At 42.2% G+C, this 11812-nt stretch overlaps 1 protein-coding gene across 1 annotated transcript; it reads right to left on the bottom strand.

Moving 5' to 3' along the window:
* Window positions 1-384: 384 nt before the first annotated feature.
* Window positions 385-11368, bottom strand: LOC137890170 (uncharacterized). The gene is made up of 5 exons (XM_068734304.1): window positions 11289-11368; window positions 3240-3403; window positions 2913-3155; window positions 1895-2022; window positions 385-848 (listed from the first exon to the last, which is right to left on the bottom strand). Exons 1-5 carry the CDS (start codon window positions 11342-11344, stop codon window positions 828-830), a joined length of 612 nt encoding a protein of 203 aa, XP_068590405.1. The 5' UTR covers window positions 11345-11368; the 3' UTR covers window positions 385-827.
* Between the last annotated feature and the right edge of the window lie 444 nt (window positions 11369-11812).

The raw sequence follows: 11812 nt of genomic DNA, 5'->3' as shown, positions 1-11812 counted from the left end.
TCTTTGCTCTGTTTTTAAAAAAATACTAAAAGACTTCCACACAAATGTCTTAAAAAGTGACTAATGTCAGTTTCAAAAAATGTATGCACAGAAGCAAACAAATCTGGAATCTTAAAGCAAAGTTGATGGTAAAGAATATTAATCATTGTTCAAGTATGACATCTGTGAGTTTTAAAAACACCACCACACAGAAGAAGTCACGGGCATATAAGGACATATATGCCACCAAATGTGACACACCGAGGCTTTAGATTTGTAGATTTAAGTTGCTGTAGTTACTATGATCATCACAATTGAAATGTACACATTGTAACAGGCTCCTTAACCCCAAATGTAACGCAGCATTTTCTTTTTGGTAACTCTCCTGTGTGGCCCCATCTTGTCTCTGCAGATGCCCCTCTTGTGAGTTTGATTTAGAAACAAACACAACCAGCTGTTGTACCAGCTCATCAGTTGTTCACAGGCATCGTATTATTACTTTGTTTTCTAAAGCGGCCCAGCAGTACACACTCTTGTTTTCCCGTAGTTTTTTGTAATTTTGGGCAGACTCTCCAGCATGTCATTATGGGGCCCATGTTTTTCACCAGTATGTGGGGCCTCCATCCATCCAGCTGCAGAGGCTCTTTTCTGTCCCGCCCACATGGAGGTTCTTCCTGCTGTCTGCTCTGAGCGCTGCGGTCCTCTATACTTCACATCTGTGTGATGCCATCAGATGCTGTGCTGAGGAGTGCCGGGTCCTGCTTTTGGTTGGTTCTGACTGGTGTGTGAAGGACTGGGAAAACACCAGAGACTTTGCATTGTTTGGTTTGACCTCAGATTCCTGAGCGCTAGTCTCCTCTGTTGAAGTCCTGCAAAGAGTAAAGCAACATATGTAGTGATGTAGTAATCAGGTCCTTAAACATGACCTGACTGAGATGTTTCTTCCAGCTTCCAGTCATGGACCTGTCTACCTGTCTACCCGTATGACCGTTAACAAAAACATTTTGGGAAGTCCTCTTAACAGTCCCACTGCTTCATCCAGCTTCCACTATAGAACACTCACCACATGCAGCAGTCTACAGGTGTGGAACATGGATGGCCTGACTCCTTTGGTTGTTATTGCATTGATGGTAATTGCAACTGAAACTATATTAAAACAATTTAAGCAAGACCCCTGTTTTCTTTGAAGCGAGTTTCTAACCGAATGTCCGGAGCAGACAATGGGGCCATATTGATTTCAGTGGCATTTAAAATACGATTGATTAACAATTTCAAATGGCTCTTAGAACATGTTTAATCTTGTAGATTGAATTGTGCTGCCATTTGACTGTTTTCTGAGTGTTTTCTTACTTTTAGACTAGTTGACTAGTCTAAGTTTAAACTTCCATTTTCACATCAAGTTAAGTCGTCATGAGGAACATCACAAAGTGATAGTCCTCTGTGGGTTCGTCACTACGAGGGGAACCTTTAACATTACAGTCTTTTGATCTATTTTACATTTAAAAATATGAATTAGTGCAACTTTAACAAAGTGTTAAACTGCTTTAGGTTTATCGGGCTGACCATCCTTCATGACGTCTCTGTGTCTTTATCCATCTCTACATTGAATTTCTCACAGAACATCATGTAACTTCATCTGGAATGATTATATCCCATGTAGACGTAGTGGTCAGGCTTTTACATGCACTCAGTTGTTCTAATTGCTTGGGAAAATATTTTTTGTGTCCCCACCCTCCAACTGACATCACTTCTGAGACCTGTTTTAGAGCTCTGTTCCAGATTGTGGAAAGGAGGGTGAAAACCAGATGTGACGTGGAAGATATTACCAGAGGAACAGTTCGGGAAAATGATACAGATGGCTGCTCTGACTCGCCACGGCATCCACACCCCAAACGCCACCACTACGAAGTCATACCTCGGCTTCCTGCTCCTCTTCATCACAGAGTGATGAAGGCAGATACAGATGGAGTTGTGAAACGTTTGCGTCGCCGAGATGTCCATGATGAGCCTGCCTCTTCTTGTCGCAGGGGGTTGTTGGAGTTTCTGGGAGGAGAATGTTGTTTCAAAGAGTCGGTCACGGTCAGAGATGCAGCTTTGAATTCAGTCACATTCATGCTGCAGATGTTAGTACAGCTTGCCAACAATCCAAACACTAGATCTGGGACTGGGTGATGGATCGACCATAACTACATCTGAACAACTGTGTCTGCTTATCACTAGAGGATATCCAAAAGGCAATTACCCAAACTGCAGCAAAAACAGACACTGCCCTCAATACAAAGAATACAGCAAGAATGCAAAACAGAGCAACTTTCATGTCAATTGGCAATGGATTGGATTATTTGTTGGAGTCACCAGAAATAAGCACAGCTGCTCCTGCCCAAAGCCAGAAGAAGTCTGGATATGATTATGGAGTTTTACAGTCAGATGGAAGCTGTTGTGTTTGTGTGTGTATGTGTGTGTGTGCTGATCAAAAAGGCCTTTCAAGTGAATAGCAGTGTGAGTAAACAGCAGCTTTAGTACCAATTATAAAAGCAAGGTCCATATTAGTACCAGAGCAGTCAATTCCAAAGACTGGGTCGGAACCCACAGGTGAGTCACTGGGGATTTTATTAGGGCTGCTAAATACATTTGCAGAATTTCTTCCATTGTCTTTTATTTTACATTTATATCTGCAGTACACCTTTGAGCCACGAGGCAGCCTGAATGTACATATTGTTGTGATTACTTTGAAATTGAATCTAATATATGAGAGGAAATGAAAAGAATCAGAGTCTGCCTTAACTCTGTCTTAATGCATGTTTTAATAACATATTCTGAGATAGATAGATAGATAGATAGATAGATAGATAGATAGATATATATAGTGAAACTGATTCATCAGTTAACAGTATATACACCATATTATATATGAATATATGTGATTCATTCACCTGCTGTTTCCCTGACTGGATCTCTGTTACGGCACACAGCAGAATCTGCACCTTCTGAAATCGTCTCAGGTCTGCTGCCGGTGCTGGACCTGGACGCTGGTTTTCCCCTGCTCTCCAGCCTTCCCTTAAGACTGCTTAGCAGTGTCAGGCTCCCATCTCCTCCCCCTCTGCTATGTGGTGTCACCCCGTGTGTCATCCTCCCACTGCTTGGCCTCTGCTGGAGGGGACAGCAGAGCCCCTGCACTGTGACAGGAACAATGATCAGACCATTACAGTTTATCATATTGATCGATTTGTATATACTAACTTATATTTACATGTAGTCACCTTGCAGGCCCAGGAGCTCAGAGCCTCTGGAGGACAGCCCTGCGTCTTCATAGGGTCGTGGTCTCAGTGGAAGCACAGTGAACACTGCGCTCTGAGGCAAGTTCCTCCTCTGCTCGCTGTGGACATACATGCTTTCACCTGCAAACTCTGCCCGATGCTTCTTCCTGTCATTCATCACACATCCAACATGTTTTACTGCAAAGACAGATAGTGCACAGTCAGTGTTCTTTGTAATAACCCTAACGCTAACCCTTCAAATGGATTTCAAAGCTACAGATGATGACTTTATTGTAACGGGTGGTGTATGGACCCAGTTGCAGTACAAAGGACTCAGAAGACAGAGGTAAAAGTTCAACGTTTTACTTAGACTCCGGCAGACAGGCAAACGGTTTAGAAACCGGCAAACAGGAATCAGGAGAGGAGAGGCAAAGTTCTTGGTCAGGGACGGAAGGCTAGGTCGAATAACCAGGAGGCAGACGAAGCAGGGACAGGCGAGGTCGGTACCGGGAAGACAGGCAGGAGAACGCTGGAAAGACTTGCATCGCAAAGAACAATCTGGCAAAGGAGTGAGTGTGGAGCTGGTGACTATATGCTGGGCTGATTGCATGTGATGAGAGGCAGCTGTGTGCACAGGTGAGTGGAGTGAACTGACGAGGTGGGTATGGCTGACAGGCTGAGTGGGGCAGAGGCAGGATCGATGGAAAATTACTGATGGCTGGATGACTGAACTGTGACATTTATGTAATTGGGTCTTCCCAGCATTTTTAGATTTTGGAATATAGGATGAATGTATTACTTAAAGAAAAAATCTTCAAAGTATCTGTTCAGAATCTGTATTGAATTTATTGTAATGGAGCTGAAACATTCCTAAAACATTTTGGCTCTGTTGTTTAAATCCACTAAGTGAAACCAGGATTTACATTGGATTCAATATGTTGAAGTAATGTGTCAACCACATGGTCTGGTCAAAGTATTTGTTAAGCTCTTCTTGCTTTAAATCTGTGGAAATTTTATGGCTGACAAAGAATGAAAGGAAAAACCAACATAGTGTCTTGGTAAGGTGTTGTTGTACCACGAGCCTCCAGAACTAGTTACTTTGGACGGCAGCTAGATTCGATATCACGAGAGAATCGCAGGGTCACGTGATCACACAAAAGTCCATCTTGTTAGGTTACAAGTAATGCGTTTGTGTCCAAATCACAGTGGCTCGGACCAAACAGCGTCCTGTGAAGAGGTACAGGCAGCGACAGCAGTGGTTTAATGCTCCTGTATTAGCTTCTCTGCTCTGGCTCCCTGTGAAATCAAGAATAGAATTTAAAATCCTTCTCCTCACCTACAAAGCCCTAATTAGTCAGGCAGTAGTGGTCATATCTCAAAGAGCTTATAGTACCATATTATCCTACTAGAGAGCTGTGCTCCCTACATGCAGGGTTATTTGTAAAACCTAGAGTTTCAAAAAGTAGGATTGTAGCCAGAGCCTTCAGTTATCAAGCTCCTCTTCTGTGGAACCAACTTCCAGTTTCAGTCCGGGGGGCAGACGCTTATAGTTAGGGCTAGCTCAGGTTTATAGTAAGGGCTGGTTCAGGTTTATAGTTAGGGCCGGTTCAGGTTTATAGTTAGGGATGGTTCAGGTTTATATTTAGGGCTGGCTCAGGTTTATACTTAGGGCTGGCTCAGGTTTATAGTTAGGGCTGGTTCAGGTTTATAGTAAGGGCTGGTTCAGGTTTATAGTAAGGGCTGGTTCAGGTTTATAGCTAGGGCTGGTTCAGGTGTATAGTTAGGGCTGGCTCAGGTTTATAGTTAGGGCTGGCTCAGGTTTATAGTTAGGGCTGGTTCAGGTTTATAGTTAGGGCTGGTTCAGGTTTATAGTTAGGGCTGGTTCAGGTGTATAGTTAGGGCTGGTTCAGGTGTATAGTTAGGGCTGGCTCAGGTTTATAGTTAGGGCTGGTTCAGGTTTATAGTTAGGGCTGGTTCAGGTTTATAGTTAGGGCTGGTTCAGGTTTATAATTAGGGCTGATTCAGGTTTATGTTAGGGCTGGCTCAGGTTTACCTTGGACCAGCCCTAGATAAGCTGCTGTAGGCCTAGACTGCCGGGGGACTTCCTAGAATAGATATATAGATACTTTATTAATCCCGGGGAAATTTGTTCGCGACAGCAGCATTATGATACAGGTAAGCAATCAAAGTAATAAAAAGTAATAATACAAAATATTGAGTATACAAATGCACAATATATACAATAAAATAGAATAATATTAAATTAACTAACTAAACAGTAGTGCAAAGCTTTAACATACACTGAGCTTCTCTCTCTCCTTCTGTATGAATTCATGTCCCATTATTGCACATTACTGACTTTGCTTCTTTGTGCTTTTTCTCCTCACAGGTTTCATGGATCGTGGTTATCTGGACCCTGGTCCTGCTGACACCCACTGCTACTATCATTATTATTATTATTAGTCACATTTCTATTACTATGACTGATACCATTACTTCTTTTATTATCATTATTATTATTGTGCTATATCCAGTGCTGCTATTATTATTATTAGTCGCAATGTTTGGGGGGAGTTCTTCCTGTACCGATGTGAGGGTCCTGGGACAGAGCATGTCGTATCTGTACAGATCAGGGGTCACCAACTTTTTTGAAACTGAGAGCTACGTCAAGGGTACTTGTTTGATACAAACTTCCTGATTACCAAAGTTGCACAGATCACTTTTTATTAATAATAATAATAATAATAATAATATATGTGAAGAGACTGTCATGTCAATGTTAATTATTCCTCACAATAATTAACAATGATTTCCACAACAATGATGGTAAGAAACACATATATTTAATATGTTAATGTGTTTCAACATTTGAAAGTCAGAGGTATCACATCTCTGATATTTTTGTAAATATCTTTCTTGACAGTTTTGTATGAATAAGCACATTTGTAGCATTTGGTTGAAAATCACACCTATTTTTGTACAAATTATCACTATTATTAGTAAATAACTGTCTTCAAATCATGTCTCGTTTGTACTAACCACTTTTGTAACATTTTTTAACAAATCATGAACTCTGTCCCATGTTTATACAAATGATCAGTTATGAATATCCTGTGTTGTTTGGCTTTGGAGTGGATGCCATTTATGATCTTTACGACAGGAGTCATCACATGATCAAAGCCGGTTACTTTTGCACATAGCGCCTGCTGGTAATGTAAACATTTTGGGAAGTCTGGGTCACCTTTGAATTGCGTAATGAAGCCTGCATGCCAACCCGTCATGGCGGGAGCCCCGTCCGTTGTCACCGACACCAGCTTTTCTAATGGTACCTTTTTCTCCAAGAAAAAACTAGTACAAAGTCTCGTCTATAGCGGGGGGACTCCATCCCACCGAGGCGCGCGAGCGTCTTTAGGCTCCCGCGTTCAAACCGCTAGTCCGGGCCTTTTCGGTCGGATTGCGTTGCCTCGCCTCTACCCCCGCCACCCACGAGTTATTGCCCCGCGGCCTGTTCCGAGGACTGACGGACCTGACGACGGGGTGCGCTCGCGGCGTCCTGCGCCAACGGGAAGCGCCCGCTATTTGGAACCTGAAAACCTAGAGCGGTGCGGCGGCCTCGTCCTGGCTGTCCGCCGTGCGCCTCCGGGTACCCAACTCTCTTATGACAAGAAATATTGTCATTTTAAAATCTACAATAATGCAAGCGTTTTTGATTTAAAATTAACAGCAACTACAATTTGTAGACGGAGCTCCACGGTGACTAGTGCTATTTTTTAGAACATGCCTTGCGGGCAACTCACATGGTCCCTGCAGGCGACCAGTTGCTCCTGCGGGCGATCAGGTGCCCGCGGGCACCGTGTTGGCTACCTGTGGTACAGATTGTAAAAACCTCTGAGGCAATTTTGTGATATTGGCTATACAAAATAAATTGAATTGTATTTAATTGGTTTGGGTGTGAGACGACACAGAGAGGCGACTGTTTGTTCGAAATAGCACCTAAAGAGGTTAGCGTAGATGCTGCAGTAGCGTTAGTAATATAAGAACTGGAAATTATTTCTTCATTGAAAAAAAGAGGAAAACGACACTGAAGGCTTTTCTCCATGAAAATGATGTTTTTCTCACTGGCTTCGGTGAGAGTTTGATTGGCAGATGGTTCATCCAATCACCTGGCAAGTATTTCCTGAAATAAGTGCAAAAATGCTGACTTATTTCAAGGTATTATGACTCATTGCTGCAGCACTATGACGGCTTCTTGGATGGTTCTGTGTAGCTAACCTTTGTCGTATTACCAAATCAGTGCTGGCTGTCATAAAGTCTCCAAGTCTCTGTTACTCTACTGGAGGGATGACCATTCTTCTAAAAGATATTTCCTAATTTGATGTTTTAATGATGGTTGTGGTGGTGGTGATAACTGTCTAACACCTTGCCCTAAAATCTCTCATAAGTGTTGTTTGGGATGGTTTGGTAGCTGTGAATGCCTCAGAATATGATTTACATTATTTCCATTTTCATCAAACTACACCTGTGTGTATCAATACTCAGAGGTGTTGATAATCAGCACTGCAGATCATGTTTTCCCTTTTTGTCATCCATAATTTAAAATTTCTTGGTTGACACGTTCATGGAACAGCATGTCCTGACTTCTGCCCGGTAACCATTGCTGCATGTCATTCCCCCTCTCTCCTCCTCTCATCTCTCTTAATCTCAAAGACACACAAATGCTCTAAAAATATTTTTTAATGGCAAATTTTAACATAGTCTTTGTAGTTTAAAAAAACTCTGAAATTAAATGATAACCAATAATCAAAAATGAACACAAGTGCTTTTGTTTTTCATTTTACTGTAATATTAAACTGGTTGTATTTTTACATTCTGGGCTGCTACCGCAGCTTTATGGCAACTGTAGTTTACAGTTTACAGGAAGGTCACACATAACGCACAGCAGCGAGGAATGATTACTGTAGTTTCTCTATAAGAAGTGGATGGTCGTTTTAAAAAGAAAGAAAAACTGACTTAGAAAATGATTGAATGAATGATTTGGGGGTAAATGAGGCCTTATGACCGTGGACTGCATGTACAGTCTGAGGATATTTGCAATATGTCGCCTACTGTGTGTTGCCTTGTGTACACCATGAGAACATGAAATTTATTTCTGGTTTTGTTTGTGAAGGTTTGTAGGAGCCAGTTATATTTTGTACACCCTTTTTTGTCACTTCCAGTAATTGAGAAGTGTGGTGTTGGGGATAGCAATGGGTACATATGCTGTTCCGTAGTTTAGTTGGATGAATAGAAGGAGAGGAGGGGAGAGAGGGAGTCTTATTTTTTGCTGACCGCTATTTATGCTATTATTATCATTATTATCGTTGTTTGACGCTGTTGATCAAGGAGAAAGTATTTTGAACGTTTATGAATGTGTGTTATACAGCACAAAAGTTTGTTTGTTGTCCACAAATAAAATCACAAAACTCAGCCACTGGATCCGTGAATAATTGACTGCCAGTGCGTCTGCAGCTTAGTCTCCCCTACTCAGCCTCTCGGTGACTAATTTTAAGTTGCCGATAGTCACCTACATTTGTCAGTAAAAAAGGGTGTACAAAATGGCACAGGCCATACCTGGCTCCTACATTCCGGCCCCTAATTATTACATTCAATTACTTACTTACTGTGATAAGAAGATTGCCCTACTGCTCCACATATCTGGAACAAAGTCCCGGAAAGCTGCAGGTCTGCTGAGACCCTCAGCTCCTTTAAATCAAGATTGAAGACTTTTCTGTTTGCTGCTGCCTTTAATTGAACCAGATTCAAGGATATTAATCAATTTCTGCATTTTACTACTACTGTGTTTTATTTCTTACACTGCTTTTTGGTGTTTTAATGACAGTTTTTAATGTTTCAATCAATGTTCTTAATTGTTTTTAAATCTCCTTTTCTTTTGCCTTATGTTTTGATGTTTTTAATGTTTTTATGTGAAGCACTTTGAATTGCCTTGTTGTTGAAATGTGCTATACAAACAAATTTGCCTTGCCTTACAAGCTCAGGGACAAATGGCGAACAGTGGCATGTGACATCCAGGAAAGGCATCGTCGAAGAGCTATGTTTGTTGATATTGTGGGTTTTATTGAGCGTCAAGTAAAGATTCTACCAGATCCTGTATTTGGAAACAAGATGTTCCAAAGTTACTGGCAAACAAAGAAGACAACAGAGCAAAACCTTCACCTCTCGCAAGGGCTAAAGGAAGTAGCTTTGCCACTACTGTTTCTGCAGTAAAGAAAGACCACACCGGAAAACACAGTTATAGATGGACACTCATCTTGCCTGTATTGTAAAGGTGGACACATGCTGGAGTTGAGCGCCCTATTGGAGAAGAGGGCACACAGTGTGAAGATTGATTTCCTGAAAACGATTGGAGTTTGTTTTGGCTGCTTGTTTACTGGGCACATCGGCAAGGACTGCAGGAAACGTCTGTCTTGCGAAACATGTGGTTTAAGACACCCTAGAATGCTTCACATCCATCCTGAGGAAAGAGGAGCATATTTGGAGAAAGGCAAGAGCAACTTCGAGGGTACAGTGGCCAGTTCTTTGGTTGCAGTCCAAACCAGTGGTCTCACTGGGGCGTGAACAAAACTGTAAGCTAGCTATCGTACCAGTAAAGGTTAAATCTACGAAAGGTCAGAAGACAGTGGAAACCTATGCCTTCTTAGACCAAGCGAGTTCAGCATCCTTCTGCACATTGGCTCTGATGGATAAACTGAATCTCTCTGGGAGAAAAACAAAGATTCTTTTGCGCACCATGGGCCAAGAGAAAATTGTGAACGGTTGTATTGTGTCAGACTTGGAAGTGGCTGGATTGGATAATGGGTTGTACTGCAAAATGCCAGACATCTCAACATAGAATGCCTGTGAATAGGAGTAACATCCCCTGGCAGCAAAAGCTGCATAAATGGCTTAATTTGAAACACATCTACCTGCCCGAGATAGATGCAGATGTGGAGCTCTTGATAGGCATGAATTTGCCCAGAGCTTTGGAACCGCTCAAAGTCATCCAGAGTGTGGTCATCCTGCGGTTACTATCAACAGGATTTCCGCCTCAACACTTGATGAACTCGAAATGAACAGCCAAGGCTGTCGAGGGAGGACTGTAAGATCACACTGTATAAAATCACAAAACTCAGCCACTGGATCCGTGAACAATTGACTGCCAGTGCGTCTGCAGGCTAGTCTCCCCTACTCAGCCTCTCAGTGACTAATTTTAGGTTGCCGATAGTCACCTACAAGGTTTTTAATATGAGATATAAATATCCCATTGCTGGATTTAAAAGTAGCCCAATTCAGTGTTGGCCTTATTTCTATGCAACTGGCAATCAAGTAAGTTTTACTGTTGGAATTTGAAGCAGGTGCATAAAATGACATGATTGGATGATCAGAGTGTCCAAAGCAATGGTGTGTTAATCAGAGAAGTGGTCTGCTATACAGAAGAACAGACCATAGAATAAGAACTGAGTATTCAACAAAGCAGTTGTAATGTATATCATGTTTCTGTTAGCATGCTGACAGTTAAAGGTATTGAAGAAGGTGCACTGATTGCTGACAAAGCTAGACAATAATCTCTGAACAAATATTTTCCTGCCCAGCAGCAGACACTGTCACCAACTCCCTGCAAAAATCTTGTCAAATGCAAACAATGGGAATGAAGCACACAAATTGACTTACTACCAACACTGTCAGTATAGTGTAGGCCTGATCGATTGTCTGATAACTCTGTGTTAAGTTTAAGAGCACATGGCAGATGTTTCCTGGCACAATACTTCACAACAGTTCACACAGCTAGCACTTTTTACAGGCCCATTTAACGGCCTGACACATTTTAAAGAAAAACAGAAGGCCCCCACCTCTGGAACTGATTCGGCCGTTTAGTTTCAGACACTTGGACAAGCAGGGTTATCGGCAGGATTTTAACAGAAAGCATGTGCGTGTGGTTTGGGCTTAGGTTACAGTTGATTACACTGCCTTTCATCAACTCTCCCACAGTGATACAAGCTCTGTGACTGCTCTTACCTGCTCTCATTCAGACATTGAAGTCTTTCAGCAAAGCTCTCTGAGGAATCATACATGCAGATCTTGAATGAAATCCCATTCTGTAATGTTCCTCTGAATATGGATACACACCCAACTGCTGAGTTTACCAGCAGGGCTGTTTCTGTAGATCCACTCAACTGTTGCTAAGGGACCGTGAGCTCACTCTCTGAGTTTGTTTGGTTGGTAGGGGTACTGGGGGGGGGGGTGTAAGGTGTCATAGATTTCTACTGTCATAGTTACCAAACTGGGGTTGTGTGACACAATGGCATTATGGTTGATATCCAAACAAGGCTTTTAGGGGATGTAACCCCTCCCTGTTTACCGTGTTGAAGAGCCACACCTCAACAGTGCAAAAACAGCTAATCGAGTTAGTCAGTGTAGGTTCACATCCAGCACGAGTGCTTTACGTGACCTCTGGTGTGTATCCTCCCTTTCCTTGGGTCATTTGGTGGGAACAGTGCTGTTGGAACAGAGCAAATAAACACATTGAATGCCTGTTAGTT

The sequence above is a fragment of the Cebidichthys violaceus genome, unplaced genomic scaffold (genome assembly GCF_023349555.1).
Source record: "Cebidichthys violaceus isolate CVI_PGR_0920_01 unplaced genomic scaffold, fCebVio1.0.p SCAF_62, whole genome shotgun sequence".
Classification (NCBI taxonomy): domain Eukaryota; kingdom Metazoa; phylum Chordata; class Actinopteri; order Perciformes; family Stichaeidae; genus Cebidichthys; species Cebidichthys violaceus.
The sequence above is the reverse complement of the archived record's forward strand: the minus strand, read 5'-3'. Positions and strand labels throughout refer to the sequence as shown.

What these genes read in the sequence shown, in the direction of transcription:
- LOC137890170 (XM_068734304.1), bottom strand. Translation starts at nt 11,344, where the DNA reads ATGTATGATTCCTCAGAGAGCTTTGCTGAAAGACTTCAATGTCTGAAT. An exon ending in CAATGTCTGAATGAGAGCAG is followed by an intron (nt 3,404 to 11,288) that starts GTAAGAGCAGTC and finishes GATGAATGACAG; the next exon opens with GAAGAAGCATCGGGCAGAGT. An exon ending in TGAGCTCCTGGGCCTGCAAG is followed by an intron (nt 3,156 to 3,239) that starts GTGACTACATGT and finishes TTCCTGTCACAG; the next exon opens with TGCAGGGGCTCTGCTGTCCC.